The sequence below is a fragment of the Octopus sinensis genome, linkage group LG3 (genome assembly GCF_006345805.1).
Source record: "Octopus sinensis linkage group LG3, ASM634580v1, whole genome shotgun sequence".
Classification (NCBI taxonomy): domain Eukaryota; kingdom Metazoa; phylum Mollusca; class Cephalopoda; order Octopoda; family Octopodidae; genus Octopus; species Octopus sinensis.
In genome coordinates, this window is record NC_042999.1 from 77055137 (window position 1) to 77073741 (window position 18605).

General features: G+C 39.4%; 1 protein-coding gene across 1 annotated transcript; it reads left to right on the plus strand.

The window, feature by feature from the left end:
- The first annotated feature begins 6225 nt into the window (after positions 1–6225).
- On the plus strand, positions 6226–16551 carry LOC118762754 (neuropeptide Y receptor type 1-like). The gene is made up of 2 exons (XM_036501688.1): positions 6226–6668; positions 15444–16551. Exon 2 carries the CDS (start codon positions 15472–15474, stop codon positions 16549–16551), a length of 1080 nt encoding a protein of 359 aa, XP_036357581.1. The 5' UTR covers positions 6226–6668; positions 15444–15471.
- The last annotated feature ends 2054 nt before the right edge of the window (positions 16552–18605 follow it).

Sequence of the window (18605 nt, forward strand, 5' to 3'; positions counted from 1 at the left end):
ACACTATGATAAAAATAGGAAAATGCTATTCGACTTTCTAAAACCATCAGTTTTGACAATTGAAAAATCCTCGATGAATGCTGACTCAGAAGAACCAGAAACCCAAAAGAAAGTGACAGAATCTAATTCGCAAGTGAATCAAAAACAGAGATATTATCTCATAACACGAATCGCACTCAATTTGTTTTTTATTACTCTGTCATGGTGTCTCAGCTACATCCTTCATTTCACCCTAACGTTCATAATATCAAAAATGTTTATTATAGAGAAAAATAAGAAATCGCATGAACCCACACTATTCAGCTCATCAATGACTTATTATTCAAACGATATAACCATCCCAATAATTTACATAGTCTTCAACCCTCCTTTCAGGAGAGATGTTGCTACTTTCTGGAAAAAATATATCTTATGCAAAAGATTTAATAAACTTGACCAATAAAATTAACTGCATTGTTGTCGTTATGGAGCCCGAAGTCGGTGCGATCTACAGTTCATTGTTTCAGACAAGCATCTGTCTAGTAGGAAATTATATTGTATATTCATTTATAAAGTGGTTCATCCTATTGGGTGTTATGTAGTTATCCCTACACGGTCTACTTTCTTTGGGAATGCATTTAAAGTCTTGTTGTATATAAAGTTAAAGCAATATAAACTGATCGGAGCATTTATAAGTTGTGCATATTCTAGTGTGTTTGGACGAATAAGATTTTATTCTATGTGTTGATGTTTTTTGATTGATTTGAATGATTGGCAGATGCTTTTGTAGGATAGTACTGTAGGAATCTTCTAGATGTAGTGGATATATACTCTGGTGATGATTATATAAATAGTGACACACACGATGAGTTCAAAGCAAATAATCTTCAAAATTGTTCGCATAACAAGCGTATGTTTATATCTTTCTCCGTGTGTGCGTGCGTATCGGGCGTGCGTATCGGGCGTGCGTATCGGGCGTGCGTATCGGGCGTGCGGGCGGGCGGGCGGGCGGGCGGGCGGGCGTGTGTGGTTAACTTGTGGTGCCAAGTTTAATTCTTTCAGAGGATAAAAATCTAATATAGATTAACGCTCATCTCTCATCCACTTGCTATAAAAACTGGAGGTAAGCAGCAAGAATTGTGGATTAATTGGTTTCAGATAAATAAAAGCAGGCAATAGATGAACGTAATAAATTTACGAACATTTGGTCAGTAAAACTCCTTTGATTTCAAATTATATAAACTTGTGCTTTTGTAAACATCCTCTTTATACATTTTTATAGAAAAGACTAGCTTAAGGTGACCCGCTCTACGCGCGGGTAAGAATGTGGTTGTTACTTTCTGTTGCTTCCTTTCAGCACGTAAAAAGCACCATCCGAACGTGGCCGATGGCAGTGCCGCCTTACTGGCTTCTGTGCCGGTGGCACGTAAAATGCACCAACCGATCGTGGCCGCTGCCAGCCCCCCTGGCACCTATGCCGGCGGCACGAAAAAAGCACACACTACACTCACAGAGTGGTTGGCGTTAGGAAGGGCATCCAGCTGTAGAAACACTGCCAGATCAGACTGGAGCCTGGTGTAGCCTCCTGGCTTCCCAGACCCCGGTCAAACTGTCCAACCCGTGCTAGCACGGAAAACGGACGTTAAACGATGATGATGATGATGATGATGATGATGATGATGATTCTCCCTCTTTGTTTCTCTCTCCTTTCTCTCTCACTTTCCCACTCTCTTACTTTTCTTTTCTCTCGGACTCTCCCTCGCTTTCTCTTACTCTCTATCTTTATATATCTATCTCCCATTTATAAACAACAAAAGATCTTGAGTAAGTTGAAAAATAAAATATTTTGAAAGATCAATCATAAATATCAGGCAGTGCCAACGGAAAGGTCTGCTTCAAGGCAGACAGCAAAACACTAACATTTAAAAGGGACAGACGAACTTGCGAGCTGAATAAAAATAATAAAATATTGGAAACCAAAGTTTGAAGGGATAGAATCTGGAGATAGTAGATTCACCATAGCTGGCATTTCTTAACGACGGACAGCAACGTATTGACAGTTTAACGGCTGGCGTAAAATTTTGAATTTGATGTAAAAGAGAATTCCTAAACACCCGCTCCTGTAAATTTTAATCACCTTCCAGCCCCATTTAGACCCTTTTTCACATTTTGGTTAATATAACCCGATTTCATTCGGATCTACTGGGGCCACATTTTATAAGATGAGGAATTTTCGTCCTAGTGGTCACGCCTTTCATTTGAGGAAAAAATAGTTGTCATGCAAACTCGCCAGCACTTTTAACATAGGTGTGCATATTTTCAGCTCAACCGACCACATAATGCACACATTATATATATATATATATGTGTGTGTGTGTTGTGTGTGTGTGTTGTGTGTGTGTGTTGTGTGTGCACGAATTATACAAATGTATACAAATTATATATATATATATATATATATATATATATATATATATATATATATATATATATATATATATAAAACCACTAATAGGCAAATCAAACAGTGAAAAACATAAACCAAAACATAAAAATAAAAATATAATATACAAAATATATAAAATATAAAATTGAAAAATTTAAATTATTTAAATTTAAAATTAAAATAATTAATTTATATTTATAATTTTTTAAATATATATAACTATCAAAAAGTATTAAAAAGTTTAATATACATAAATACAGATATATACACTTTGTATATATACATTATATATACATATTTATATATAGAACATACACACACACACATATAAATTAACGCAATAAATATCTGATTCATAATATTTGTTCTCATGATTGTGTGTTGGTTGTGGCGATGATAATTCTCTCTTTGAATGCAGACAGACGTAGAGAGAGAGAGAGTGTGAAAGCGCTGTCGAAGGCGGGGAGGGGGGAGATATAGAACGCTGTGAAACGACGTTATAAAGAGAAAGTGAAGGGGAAGTAGACTGTGAAACGACGTTATAGATGGAAAGTGATGGGAAGGGAGGAAAGAGAGTGAGTGATGGAGGAAGACAGATACATAAAAGAATGAGAGTAGACTTGTCAAAGTACGTTTTTGGAGTCAATCCGACGGGATCTAGTGGCCTTTAACCTGTTCTCAATGCCAAAACCAGACAAACAAACAAACAAACTTTTCGCATTTCAGAATTATAATATAGAGATCAATAAAGTGTATATCAGTAATGCATAATGCGTAAAAGATCTATGCAACTTAACATTGAGCAAAATAACTATATATTACAATAGTCATGAGTTCATACCAATCGTAAGTTTTATTTCTATTTCGTAGTTTAGCCGAAGTTCAGTCGTGGCCTTCCAGTCTTTTAATTTTTAGAGACAACGTACTTAGGAACACATTATCTAAGGAGTCCTTCCTTTTATAAGACGGTATGGTGTGGTTTGTGAAATGGTTAGATTTGGTGGGAAGGGACAATTTTCATGGATCTGGATAGTATTTCGTTAATAGCAGTAGAGGTGGGCCTGTTATCTAGTGGACCTTTACATCCTGATTGGAATTCTTGAGGCCAGGCATTTTCAAGCATCGAGAAGCATTCTTTGTTCCCCCACTTGTTAATGCTAATAGGCGACCAGAGAGGTATCTTAAATGCACGGCGGGATTTTATAAGAATAGCTAATAAGAAAGGGACTTCCTTGCAAACATGCTCAAGTAGTTCCAACTCGCTAAAGTATCTTGATCTTCTGTAAAATCAATTTGTTTCAATTCAAACCTTTCGATAAGTCGACAACCATAACTATTAGACATATCTGAAATTAAAATGGGCCGCACAAAAGTGAGAGTATACAAGACAGTAACAAGAACATATATTAATCAGGACATGTCAGATGGGTTATAAATCTATAATTTCAGGGGTATGCAGATGTCGGCTGGCGTCGTGCGACGATGGGCAGACAATTTTGTTAATATAGTTTAGGATCCGGTTTAGAATGCGAGTGTGTTTTTGTTTTTTTTTTTCCAACCTTTGCTTTTCTGAGGATCGAATGTAGGAACTGACACATTACTGAGGGTACTAGCACCTACAGTTGTGTGGTAGAAGAGACAGATGTGGTCGGAGCTGAAATCTTCGCAGAGCAGCTTGAACTGCCGAGTATACAGATCCGACGTTTTGACGAAATTCACGATTCTGATAACTCGGTCCAAGCATGATAAAGACTTCGGAGGGAGCACCGAGGACAAAAGTCGAATCTGTGTATGAAACAATGGACAGAGGTGGCGTTTGGTAATACAGCTTTCACATGGCCTTGAAAACCTGACTTTCGACCGACCATAGATGGAGCCCCGTCTATCCTGCATCCGACCAACTTTCCCCAATTCCAGTTCATTCTGCTTGAAGAAATTGTCCAAAATGTCAAAAATATATTTTCCTTTCGTTGTACTGGACAGCTCCTGGCTCAACAGTAGCTCAGACTTCACAGCATTATTCTGCGTGAAGCGGATGTAGGCAAGTAGTTGACAGTAGTTGGTGACGTCTGTCGATCCGTCGAATTGAATAGCAAACCCAATACTTTGAGGCTCTCACTCCCTCAATCACTTGGTCGGTAATGTCGACCGACATCTCCTCAATACGGCGCTGTACAGTGTTGTTAGAAACAGAAATACTCTCCAACTTCGCCGTCGCCTTCTCTCCAATCACGTGCCTGACCAAGATCCTTGCCGCTTGTATAATGAGAAACTTTGCAATGGTATGCGCCTTCATTATTTTTGGCCACCAGGAGAGCAACTTCGTAGGATGCTTTCACAATTCCTACCTTCTTCTGGTAGATCTGGCTACTCTTGTCTATGCGCTGCCACTTTACGTTCTCGCTAAGTTGCTGGAAGTAATTCTTATCTCGGTCCTTCTTGTCCACGTGTTTCGTCTCAAGATGACGTTTGAGCAGGCTGGGTTTCATGGCCGCGTCGGAAAGGGACTTCATACGGACTAAACATTGCGGGGGAGCTTCTCCTCCACGTTCGATTGCAATGAAGCAATATTTATGTACGCAAGGTTATAGTTTCGCTTCGGCATGTTATCAAATCCTGTGGAAAAGTAAAAAAAAAAAAGTTAATCACTCAAGAAATATAGAAATAAAAAAATATACAAAATAATATTAATTATTTTTCTACTATAGGCACAAAGCCCGAAATTTTGGGGGACGGGGCCAGTCGATTAGATCGACCCCGGGACGCAACTGAAGGCAAAGTCGACCTCGGTGGAATTTGAACTCAGAACGTAAAGACAAACGAAATGCCGCTAAGCATTTCGCCCAGTGTTCTAAAGTTTCTGCCTGCTCGCCGCCTTTTGTGAAGAAAATATTAACTTGCAACTGTCATTTATTAATGAGCTCAAAGCGTATTTTATACGCGCGTTCCCCTCAAGGTCACACATAGCGTCACGCCATACTCAAGATCATGCGCATTGGCTGGACGGTGCTGATCGCTGTACAGAGAGCGAATAAAAAGTAACCAATAGTATGCCAGTAATCGAAAAGTACTGCTTACTGGTTGATTGATTTGGAAAGCATTAATCACATGCTGGCCGAATATTGGAAAAAGCACAAACTAAAAATCGCATATTACCCTGAAAGTGCTCGTGTACCACCTGGAAAGCCCTCGCGTACCACAGGTTGAGAACCACTGGTTTAAAGGGTTTCCCAAGAATAAAACAGTTGGGAGATGCTACACAAGATTTTCCCCCATTCCTCTGATTTATTTTATTTTATTCCTGATAAATACCTACTGTTATGAGTATACATAGAAAATGTAACTGAAACAATTCCCTTTTTATTATGATGTGCTCCATTCTTGGTTTCAATAATTGTATGTAGAGTAGTCAATATGCTAAGCACCGAACTAAATGACTTTCAAGATTCCACAGCTCGGCATTCTCACCTAAAAAGTAAATCTTTATTTTTTACTCAAAGGTACCAATAATCCTTTCTACTATAAGCACAATGCCAGCAATTTTGCGGGAAGGTATAAGTCGATAACATCGACCCCAGTGCTCAACTGACACTTATTTTGACCCTGAAATGAGGAAAGGCAAAGTTGATCTAAATGAAATTTTAACTCAGAACGTAAAAATGGACGAAATGCCGCTACACATCTTGTCCAGCGATTCTACCAAGTCACCGCTATAGAGACATCAATTATAAAAAGAATCTTTTTTGTGCTAGTTAACAACCTATTGATGTCACCAAACGCTCGCTCGCATGCCTCGAATATTTTGCCAACGATTGCTGACTTTGACGTTGTTTTGGCGTCCCTTCGTCTAAATTTTAAACTCTATCTAATTCTAAGTCTTTATTGTTTACTCAGGTTCATACATAATTAAAAAGGAAAAGAGGAAATTCTTTGCGAACAAATTAAAATATATTTTCGTATTTATTAACACAAACGATGAAGCACTAGGTAAAATTGTGTTGATATTCCAGACTGAATTTAGAAACGAAAATTTTTCTTTGCAGGAAAATTGTTTTCTGACCGAAAGAATCAAACATTTTATGAGGCCCAAAATTTCAGTAAAATATCACGCACGGATTAAACGACTCGTCAGTTACCTAACATATACTATCAAGTAAATCGAGGTGCAAAACTTTCAGATAAACAGAAGTGTAAGGATATCAGACAATGAAAGCAACTCCAAGGACATAAAGAAATTTACTTGGTACGTTTTTGTTATTCTTATATAGATGCATACATACATACATACATACATACATACATACATACATACATATATATATATATATATATATATATATAAACTTCCTTCTCAACCACATGGTTCCGGGTTCAGTCCCACTGCGTGGCAACTTGGGCAAGTGTCTTCTACTATAGCCTTGGGCCAACCAAAGACGGAAAATGAAAGAAGACCACCTTATATATATGTATGTGTGTGTGTGCATGTGCATGTGTTTTTGTGCATCTGCCTTTGTACCCCCACCATCGCTGGACAACCGATGTCGGTGTGTTTACGTCGTTATAACTTAGTAGTTCGGCAAAAAAACGATAAAATAAGTACTAGGCTTACAAAGAATAAGTTCTGGGGTCGATTTGTTCGACTAAAGGCGGTGCTCCAGCATCGCCGCAGTCAAATGACAGAAACAAGTAAAAGATATATATATATATATATATATATATATATATATATATATATATATATATATGTGTGTGTGTGTGTGTGTGTGTGTGTAAGTGTGTGTGTATGTATGTATGTATGTATGTATGTATATACATATACTCTTTACTCTTACTCTTACTTGTTTCAGTCATTTGACTGCGGCCATGCTGGAGCACCGCCTTTAGTTGGGCAAATCGACCCCGGGACTTATTCTTTGTAAGCCCAGTACTTATTCTATCGGTCTCTTTTGCCGAACCGCTAAGTGACGGGGACGTAAACACACCAGCATATATATATATATATTTCTGCAATATATGGTTAGTTTATATATATGTGTGTGTGTGTGTGTGCATATATATATATATATATATATATATATATACCCCCACGTGTATATAAATATAAACAAACATTTGTTTTTTTACAAGCGCCGAAATGTGTATTGCTGGCGGGCTGTTTAGCTTAATGGTAAAGCACTTGGCCAGTGTTTTCAAGAGACGTGGGTTCCAATCCCATGGCTGTTTGTTGACAAATTTTTCCGCTTTGTAAGTGTAATTTACTCAATGTTTCTGCTGCTCTAACAGCATCTCTGCTTTCGAAAATAACTTATCGTATATATATATATATTACATACATACATATAAGTATTATTACAGTTTAACCTCACATTTGACATATTCGTTTGAGACCGAACAATTTCGTTTTTTTACACTAACATATTCTATTCTGTACATAGCCTCATTACCCTCTCGACCTATTAGATATAGCATCGAAATCAATTAACTTTTACTGTCTAACGCGGCTAACTTTGAAGGTGAACTTTGTTTCCCCTGTGGTTTTTAATGTATTTTGGACAAATCTGATCAGTTGGTCATCGCTCGTTCTTTAGGTAATTATCAGACGGTACAATAGTAAAAATATGCTGGAAAGTTACCCATATCAGACTAGCGTCAGAATCTGTATTATACATCGATATAAACGCTAAAGAAAACAGAATTAGACAGCATCTGTCTCACTTAGAAGGTGAAATTTATACCTGTCTCTCTAAGAAGGGAAAATTTATGTCTCATTTTGAAGGGAAAATTTATACCTGTCTTACTTAGAAGAGAAAATTTATACCCGTCTAACTTTGAAGGTGAAGTTTATACCCGTCTAACTTTGAAGGTGAAGTTTATACCCGTCTGACTTTGAAGGTGAAGTTTATACCCGTCTGACTTTGAAGGTGAAGTTTATACCCGTCTGACTTTGAAGGTGAAATTTATACCCGTATAACTTTGAAGGTGAAGTTTATACCCGTCTAACTTTGAAGGTGAAGTTTATACCCGTCTGATTTTGAAGGTGAAATTTATACTCGTCTCACTTTAAAGATGAAATTTATACACATCTCGCTTGAAGGTGTAATTTATACCTATCTCACTTTAAAGGTAAAATTTATATTAGTCTCACTTTGGGGGGGAAATTTATACCCATCTCACTTTGAAGCTGAAATTTATTTATACCCGTCTTACTATGAAAGTTAAATTCAAGATTTCCCTGTGGTTTTAAATGTGTTTTGAACCAATCTGACCACGAAAACCGTCGGGATTCATGGTTCCTTAGGTAAATCATACCTCCAAAATGAAGCGGGTCTAATGGTAAGAATTTACCGCCAAATCTCCTTCAATAAAAGATGAGGATCAAGTCTGATTTTTCGTTTTTGTTTCCACAATTTAATTTCTAGCAAAAGAAAAAGACTTTCGAAATACAATGTTGTAATTCTTTGTTGAACACCTGTAATAAACTTTTACATTTCTGTGGTACTACCTTTCAATGTGTTTTACATTACAACGTGACGTCTCAGGCATCAGACATCTGTATGATTTTAGTCACAAATCGTACACTAATCAATTAGTAATATATGGCCTTGAACATATAAGTGGTGTCAAGGTGTTTTGAACTAATAATAATAATAATGATTTCTTTTATTTGTCACTGGAGTGAGGATGAGGGAACAATGCAAAGACAGACATAAAGTGTAGGAGTTTACATGTAATGAAATAACAAAAAAAAGCATGTTTATATAGTAAGTGTTGACAGTATACAATAAAACAAAGGGAAACAAACATAGTATAACACAATAAAAGAAAAAATGACAGAAAAAAGTAGGGATGATAGTGATGTTGTCCTCCAGTTACAGGAGAACCTCAAGGGATAATCGAAGAATCACACCAAGATCTCCCTGAACACCAAGGGCAAGTGCCCTCTCCAATTCCACTTTTCAGACTCACAGGTCAATACTTTGAGCGGTGCCATCCACTCATGCTATTTTCGCAACTTTCATGCACATTTCAATAAATTCATCGAGGACAGCACCTCCCTCTATACCTCACTTTCGGTTTCAAGTGAAACTTGAAAACGTTTATAAGAGCCCTACCAAAGGGGAATGTCTCTGTCTTCCTGCCTTTCAATCTCATCCACCAGACAACCTCTTTCGCCACAGCCACCAGGCAAAGGAAAACTGCTTTGCCCGCCTGATTACAGGAGGGCGGCGGGACAATCATCACCATGGACTCAGCGGACAGACGAATCCGTCCCACATGCGACAGTAGCTTTTCAACATAACACCACAAGTCAGTAATTCCCGGACACTGAACGAGTGCGTGTTTCGTCGCTCTGTTGCGTACCTTTCACGAACCCGTCTGACAGCACATCCGTGTCTGTACTGTTTATCTTGAACTGGTAGCGCCCGTCGGTAGTTCTGTTACACCAAAGACACCTAGAAATTATCCATAGTAGTCCCAAACCGGAAAGTCCTCCGGAACAGACTAGCAAGTTTGTTTTCGCCGACGCTCAGAGACTCAGGACTGTTATCAACGATACAGGACTGTTATCAACTCTCCCAAAGCTTATCGATAGATAGGCACAGTTAGACTAACTTGCTCTGTGTACAATTGCAGGAAGTTAGAATCTTTAGTGGTTTCTCTCTCTGTCATTTTGTGAGTTGTATGCAAAGAAAAAATGTAAAAAAAAGGGACGAGAACATTAAACATACATACGCATATGCATCCACTTATACTCAAACTTAGTAACTCTTTTACTCTTTTATTTGTTTCAGTCATTTGGCTGTGGCCATGCTGGAGCACCGCCTTTAGTCGAGCAAATCGACCTCAGGACTTACTCTTTGTAAGCCTAGTACTTATTCTATCGGTCTCTTTTGCCGAACCGCTAAGTTACGGGGACGTAAACACACCAGCATAGGTTGTCAAGCGATGTTGGGGGGGGGACAAACACAGACGCACAAACATATACACACACATACAAATATATACATATATAGGACGGGCTTCTTTCAGTTTCCGTCTACCAAATCCACTCACAAGGCTTTGGTCGGCCCGAGGCTATAGTAGAAGACACTTGCCCAAGGTGCCACGCAGTGGGACTGAACCCGGAACCATGTGGTTCGTAAGCAAGCTACTTACCACACAGTTACTAAGCGAACAAAATCTATAATACTTGTAAGAAGAGTAAATTACTTATAGTATTTTTATGGGAATTTCTTTGAAAAATCCCTCTTTAACGTAAAGAATAAAGTGATGGCTTGAAAATGTTAGCGACTCAAAGGCACACACACACACACACACACACACACACACACACACACACAACACAAACAGACACACAGAAGACAAACAGACAGACAGATAGACAGACATACACACACACACACATGACACAGGTGCAGACGTGGCTCGGTGGTAAGAAATTTACTTCACAATCACATGGTTCCAGGTTCAGTCCCATTGCATGGCACCTTGTGTGTATGTGTGTGTGTGTGTGTGTGTGTGTGTGTGTGTGTATGTGTGTGTGTGTGTGTGTGTGTGTGTGTGTGTGTGTGTGTGTGTGTGTGTGTGTGTGTGTGTGTGTGTGTGTGTTAGTTCCCCACCACCGCTTGACAACCATGATGGTTTGTTTACATTCCTGCAAACCAGCGGTTCGACAAAATAGACCGATAAAATGTACCAGGCTTTAAAAACAACCAGTACGTGGATTGATTCGTTCGACTAAAAGTTCATTGAGGCATGTTCCAGCATGGCCGTAGTCTAATGACTGAAACATGTAAAGCTTTCTACAAATATATAGTTTTTTGTTTTCTTATATTGTTTTTTTTTGTATAATTTTAATGTTATCTTCACTATTTTGTGAATATCTCTTCACACATACACACATACACACACACGTTATATCTATCCGTCCATCTGACCCCAACCAGATTGTATTGTCCCTTAATTATGTTGTCCCCTTGTGGGAAATTAAAAAATCACACATATATATCACACACGCACATACACATACGCATATACACAGAGACGCACACACTCACACGCACACACACACGCACACACGCGCACATACACACACGCACACACGCACACACACACGCATATATCACATACGCACACACATACACACACACATATATATCACACACGCACACACACACAGACGCACACACTCACACGCACATACACACACACATAACGCGCGCACACACACACACACACACACATACACACACGCAGATATATGAAAGCGCATGGCCTAATGGCTAGGGCGTTGCACGCAAGATCGTGGTTTCAATTACCAAACCAGCTGTGAGTTGTGTTCATGAGTAACATCACCACCACCACCACTACCGCCGCCGCCGCCGCAGTCATGACCCCATACGAATAACAAGAACAACAACAAGGCTTCGATGAAGGGAAAATGAGCAGTATAGCTGCAATTTGGTTGATTTCCCCCCTTGTTTATCAAGTAGCTTGGCTACTTCTGTCACCGCCATGAACATCGCCAAAAGTAATGGCTTCACCTTTGGCTTCGACAAATACGAACAACGACAGAAACAGCAGCAGCGGCAGTAGCAGCAACAACAACAACAACAACAACAACAACAACAACAACAACATGCGCAAACATGTGCAGTCCCGAACAGGTCTATTCGCAACAACACCCACCTTATGCGATACATCATAGAGAGAAACGGTTTCGATAGGGCTCTGATCAATTTGGATCAAACCAAAGCAATCTTTAGGTTCAACCATCGCTACTTGGAAACCGTCCCGAAAGTGGTTGGTTTCGGCTCCGTTTTCCGCGGTTGGACCGCTGCAATGCACAGTGGCACCTACTCGGTGGTCAGAGTAAACAGCCATCTGTCAGAATCGTTTCGTATCGCATGCTCGGTCCTTCAGTGCAGCCTACTGTCGCCTCTTCTATACGTAGTGGTTCTCAAACCACTGCTGCGGAAATTAGAACAGTTGAAGGGTATCCCTTTCGAACTGGGACACGAGGGGGCAGTGTCAGACAATGCCACCGGCATGGCATCGGACGCCTCTAAAGGAATATGAGTCGGTTGCAAGAGCTAATGCCAACACTGACAAGTCGGTGGGCTTGCGGCTGGGCACTTGGAGGGGCAGGTTGATGCCATCAGACGGCGTCGTCGGACACTGGACTGACGGCCCAGTGAAACTGCTCGGGGTTTGGTTTCGTTCCGACTTCCAGGTAGATAAGAACTGGGACGAGGTGACGAACAGACTAACCACTCTTACCCAGAAATAGGATAAAAGGAAGCTATTCCTGAAAGGTGGGACATAGGTAGCAAATACCTATATTGCATCCGTCATCAACTATCGCCTGACCGTCGTGCTCTGCCTTGGTTACTCTTTCATCAGGTTGGAGCATCTCTTATTTAATTTCTTGTGGAAGGATCTACTACAATGGTCAGACGGTCAGTCTGCTGCCAGCACCCTCTGAGTAGCGGCTTAAGCATGCCGTGACTTCTGATGCGCAGACACGCGCTCAGGTTGTGCTACCTGCAATAATTTCTGGACGGTGAGTATGTTTGGGCTATGTTTGAGAGAACGTCTTTCTGCAGCTCGTCTCCTTGATGGAGCTGCAGTCCTAGGAGAAGAAAAGACCGGTACTGGGTGCCTGGTACCTAGAATGTCGTCAGGTGTTCACAGCCCTCTTCCTGTCAGGCAATGGGATCGGTGAACATTCCGCTTTCATAATCTGTAGAGGATTAGTTGCGGGAAATTGTGTCGATGTTCTAGGGTTCGCTATTTAGACATTTATATACCTATATATATGTGTATGTCATTATTCAGTTTTATTTCAAGATTTCTTGCTAATAGAGAAAAAGACCTGTTTCTAACCTAGATCCAAGGCTCCTTCATTGGAATTTCAACATCAACAACAGGCTATTTTTGTATGTATGTAAGTATGTTATGTCAGGTCACTTTCGAGTGCTACTGGTAGCATGTAACCTAGTACAACCTGTTACATGGTCGGGTCGTTGGCGACTAAACCGGCAACCCCACCAAGCTTGCTTGGTGAGGAGGGTTTTTATTGGACACCCTGCGGGATGAAAAACAAAACCCGTCAAAGGGCGGAGGAACTCTTGAGAGTCAACGGCCATCCAATAAATGTCTTAAGGCTGTATCATGCGCGGGGACATAGAAATAATCGGACTGAATATTCGATCGCGCGGTTAAACCATTGGGAGTGAAGGACTCCTAGCCTTTGTTAGGGCATCCTTTTAGGAGAAGGTAACTCAGGTAACTGGGATAACTCCGACATAAAACCTGCGGCTCAGTGGTTACCGATGATGTTAACTTGTTCTTTTCGGATTATGGCTGCTGTTGCTTAGTGAGTGGGATTGACTCAGTGCACAGCCTTTCCCCACTTTAAAAAAATCTTGCACAGGCATTGCACGATAACAACATTGATTAAGCTTTGCGCAATGGCCATACTCGATAACGAGGGAGCAGCCACCATGTATGTATGTATGTATGTATGTATGTATGTCATTATTCAGTTTTATTTCAAGATTGCTTGGCAATAGAGAAAGAGCCAGTTTCTAACCTAGATCCAAGGCTCCTTCACTAGAATTTTAACATCAATAACATATGTATGTATGTATATGTATGTATGTGTGTGTGCATATATATACATATATATATATATGTGTGTGTGTATATGTATATATATATATATATATATTATATATATATATATAATATATATATATATATTATATATATATATATATATATATAGAGAGAGAGAGAGAGAGAGAGAGAGAGAGAGATGAAGGGAGAGAGCTAACGAACTACTCTGATACAAAGTAATCCATTTCGACTTATAGCAATCATTTATTTATTAGCCAGCCAATTGAGAGTTAAATATTTTGATTATGAACACAAGACACCAAATCTTATGATACGTCCATCGCTCCTTCCGCTGCCAGCTGAGCATCTTCGATAACTAAAGCTCACTTCTATTTTGCATATATTTTTACAAACATTTTCCTTGGTACTGAAGCGAGTCAGGAAAGATCTATTTTGTCGTCGTGGCATAGTTCAGTTGTGCGGTGGCAGACTCCGGCCAATCAGGGTTGGAGGCGTATGAATTCAAACGGCAGTGATCTGCATTAGCAGTGAAGCTGCAGTTCAAGTCAATTCAAGATGAATAGACAGCCTTCAAGTAACATCTCTTTCTTTGACATGCCAACTCATTTGAATGATAACAGCTACAACTTTGCCTCAAAATGAGTGGTACTTCTTGTTTTTATTAGCTTACAACGGCTTCCACATAATCCATTTGTGTAAAAAGTAAGTTATGAGATTTTCCGTCTCGCATACACATGCAGATTAGTCGTTGTTACTACTTGCCAGCACTCGCTTTATTTAAATAAAGTCTACAATGTTTCGTTGTAAATGAACTGCCTTCTGATATTCTTTATACACGCTTATCAAAAGCACACTGAAATGAACTCTCTCGTGACTGCTTTTCATACATTAAATCACAGAACACTCACGCTAAATTAGTGACCACACAACATTGATTAAACTATTATATTTTCAGGCATATAAGTCGACGTAGCATATAGCGTAAACATGTTGTGTAAACGTTCAACATCGTTACCATCTATCCAATTCTTGCTGCATTTAACATGGAATTTTTAGTCTTCCCTCCCTTCTGTGGTTGTAAATTTTAGTTTGAAAGATTCAATTTGTACACCGGGAAATACGGTACATTTTTTAAAATTCTATTTTAGATTTTTGCATTCAATAAATTAATCTGCACTGAATTATTCGCATAAACACTATATATATCACAAAAAAGATGGTCCCTATATCTCAACAGGAGTATGTAATCCTGAGAATTCTACTGGCATGTTTTCACATCACTAAATGTTCAGAAATTTTGTTTCGTAAACCTTGTTTTAAAATACGTTTTTAATTCCATGAGAATCATTGTCATACTGTATTTTACCTCTTACAGATATCCTTTGCACCAAAACAGATCGACGATGAATAAATCAGATTCTGAACGTTTGACTGCTTTTAACCAACAGGAAGTCGAAAAGCACCTAGCTATTATTACTCTTTTATCCATTTTTATGATAATGGGTATTATTGGTAATAGTTTAATAGTCTACATTCATATTTGCAAATTAAATCGAACAGCATCCACTTTGCTTATTATTTTCTTTGGCTGGAGTCAAATTTTTACCAGCGCGATATGTATACCAATGGATATTGTTTTCCTTCTTTATTCATATATTTTCACAAATAGCTTTCTTTGTCGTATTATGCAGTCTACCATTTTTATGTCAGCTTTTGTATCAGGATTGATAATATTCACAATTGCTATAGATCGGTTTAAAAGAGTATGCCGGCCGTTTGCAACACAATTTAATCGTAAGGATGTCAAGAAGCTCATCTGGTTAAACATTGTAATAACGACTATACCGATGACTGTCAACTTTTATGTTTGTGGAATTAAAAAAATTCCCTTGTATAATAACTTAATCGGTCACATGTGCTCAATGTCAGATAAAGCAAATCCACGTGTGGTATACAGTTTCTTCATTTTTATGCTAGTACTATGCGTGGTGTTAGTGCTGACGTTCATCATAATTTATTCTACAATATTTATGAAGCTGAGGGAATACAGTAAACGTAAGAGATTGTTGGCCTCCCTTCAACCGTCAATTTCAAAAGTTAGTGAAATAACCTCGTCGAGAGAGGAACATTTAGAACCAACGATAAGTAAAGATTCATTATTCCAACCCATGCAACGCAGAAGATATTATATTGCCACAACCCGAATCACATTCAATATGTTTTGTATAACTCTTTCATGGTGTCTTACCTACATTCCTTATTTCACAGTAACTTTCTTAACTACAAAAATAAATGTCAGAAGAGTCGGTTGGAAACCTACTGAGGACATATTTTATGAAATAGCTGATCATTCTTACTATATAAACGCTGTCATCATTCCAATAATTTACGTAATCTTCAACCCACCTTTCAGGAGAGAAGTTATTACCCTCTTCAAACGATATATTTTGTGCACCATAAGTAATAAACCAGACGAAAATTAGTGTATGCATTGTTGTTGTTTTGTAACCCCAGGTCAGTATAGACCGAGTGAAACCTATAGAAATTAATCGAAGAACTCAATGGGATCCACGGGTCAGTTGTCTAGTAGAAGATATTGTCTGTTCATTCATAAAATGCTTTATCCTTTAGGGTGCTATCAAATTACCCGGGGTGTAGCGTTCACCTTTTATCTGTTTTCTTTTACTTGTTTCAGTCATTTAGGCGAATGAATTGAGCCTAGTATTTTTTCCGTAAGCCTGGCACTTATTCCGAACCGCTAGATATGGGGACACACCAACACCAGTTATCAAGCGGCAGTGGAGGATAAGCACAGACGCAAACACACACACATACACACACATATTTGTATATATATATATATATATATATATTGGCCTGCTCGCTTAGCCAGCGGGGTAGCATCATTTGAAGCGCATTGTGACCAGCGATGTGTAGCAACATCTGATAGCCTGATCGATCACGGTGATCACAGTGATATATATATATACATACATATACATAGAAATATCATTATTTCTAAATTTCTAATTCTCTCTAAAGGAGACTACGGCAGCGGTACTGAATATTAATAGTTACCGCTAAGTGGTAGTCCAGAAAAACAGGACGAATGATGAGGTTGATTAGCTCCAAGAGGCCATCACCTCTAGCTAGCTGTGTGACACACAAACTGAGTCCATTATAACCTTATAGCAGGGGAGGTTAGCAGGTTCCCCTTGCTGGTCTGGCAACCACAGACTAGTTTCGAGGTGGTTGCCTCTTATCAATGTGGAGTAGCCGAACCCAACAGGCGTCGCTGCAGACCGACAAACTAGAGGCGATGGCCTCTTCGAGCTAATCAACGGCAGCATTCGTTTATTTTTCTGAACTGCCATGTTAGCTTAGCGATAACTATTAACATATATATATATTATGCACGTACGCTGCGAAATATATAATAAACCTTTACGTAAATAAATAACGTGATATACACGAAGGGACGAACAAAAAGACAAACGGGTTATTCAAAGCCTTCATTCTTCAGTCAGAAACTGATCCCTCATCGCAGATTTCGGCTGTTTAATTCTGAGATCCGCTCTGAATCAGCCAGCCACTATCCAACATTGGTGTCTCTGGAAAGTTACTGAAATGGATCAAGTGTTTCCTGACAGACAGATCTCAACATGTTGTAGTTGAAGGGATAAAATCAAGCCCAGCCAAAGTCAGTAGTGGCGTTCCGCAAGGCACTGTGCTGGGCCCACTTCTTTTCATCATCTACATTAATGACATTAATGACATCATCAAGCACAGCAACATAAAAATCTTTGCAGATGATTCCAAGCTCCAGAAGGTCATAAATGAGGCGAGTGACCGGACATGCCTTCAGTCAGATCTACTGGCTGTTATCCAATGGGCAGAAAAAAACAATATGCTGCTGAACGAGGATAAATTTGAGTTAATCCACTTTGGAAAAGAGGATGCCCTGAAACTCCCATACTCCCTTCCTTCAGGTGAAACTCTCGTGGCATCCAACAACATCAGAGACTTGGGAGTAATTGTGGACAACATAAGCTGGGCCACTCATATAAAAACCAAAGTTGACATGGCCCGCAGAATGTGTTCCTGGATTCTCAGAACTTTCCAGTCGAGAGATATCCACACCATTATCTTTCTCTTCTCCACTTTTGCCCGACACCACCTTGAATACTGTTGTCCACTGTGGTCTCCCCACACAAAACAAAGTATCATAAAAGTTGAAGCACCTCAAAGGGCAATCACAAAAAAGATAGATGGCATGACAGGCCTCGACTATTGGGGTCGACTAGAAAAGCTAAAACTTTATTCTCTCCAACGTCGCCGTGAGCGCTGCATCATCTGCATGATGTGGAAAATATTCCATCAGCATTGCCCAAATGATGTTGGCATCACCTTTAAGGTACATCCAAGGCTTGGGCCCCGTGCCATCCGCCCAAAACAAAAATCGCACTCTCATCTCATAACAACAATACGACACAATTATTTCACCTCAATTGGCCCCGCTCTCTTTAACATTACACCA

What these genes read in the sequence shown, in the direction of transcription:
- LOC118762754 (XM_036501688.1), top strand. Translation starts at nt 15,472, where the DNA reads ATGAATAAATCAGATTCTGAACGTTTGACTGCTTTTAACCAACAGGAA.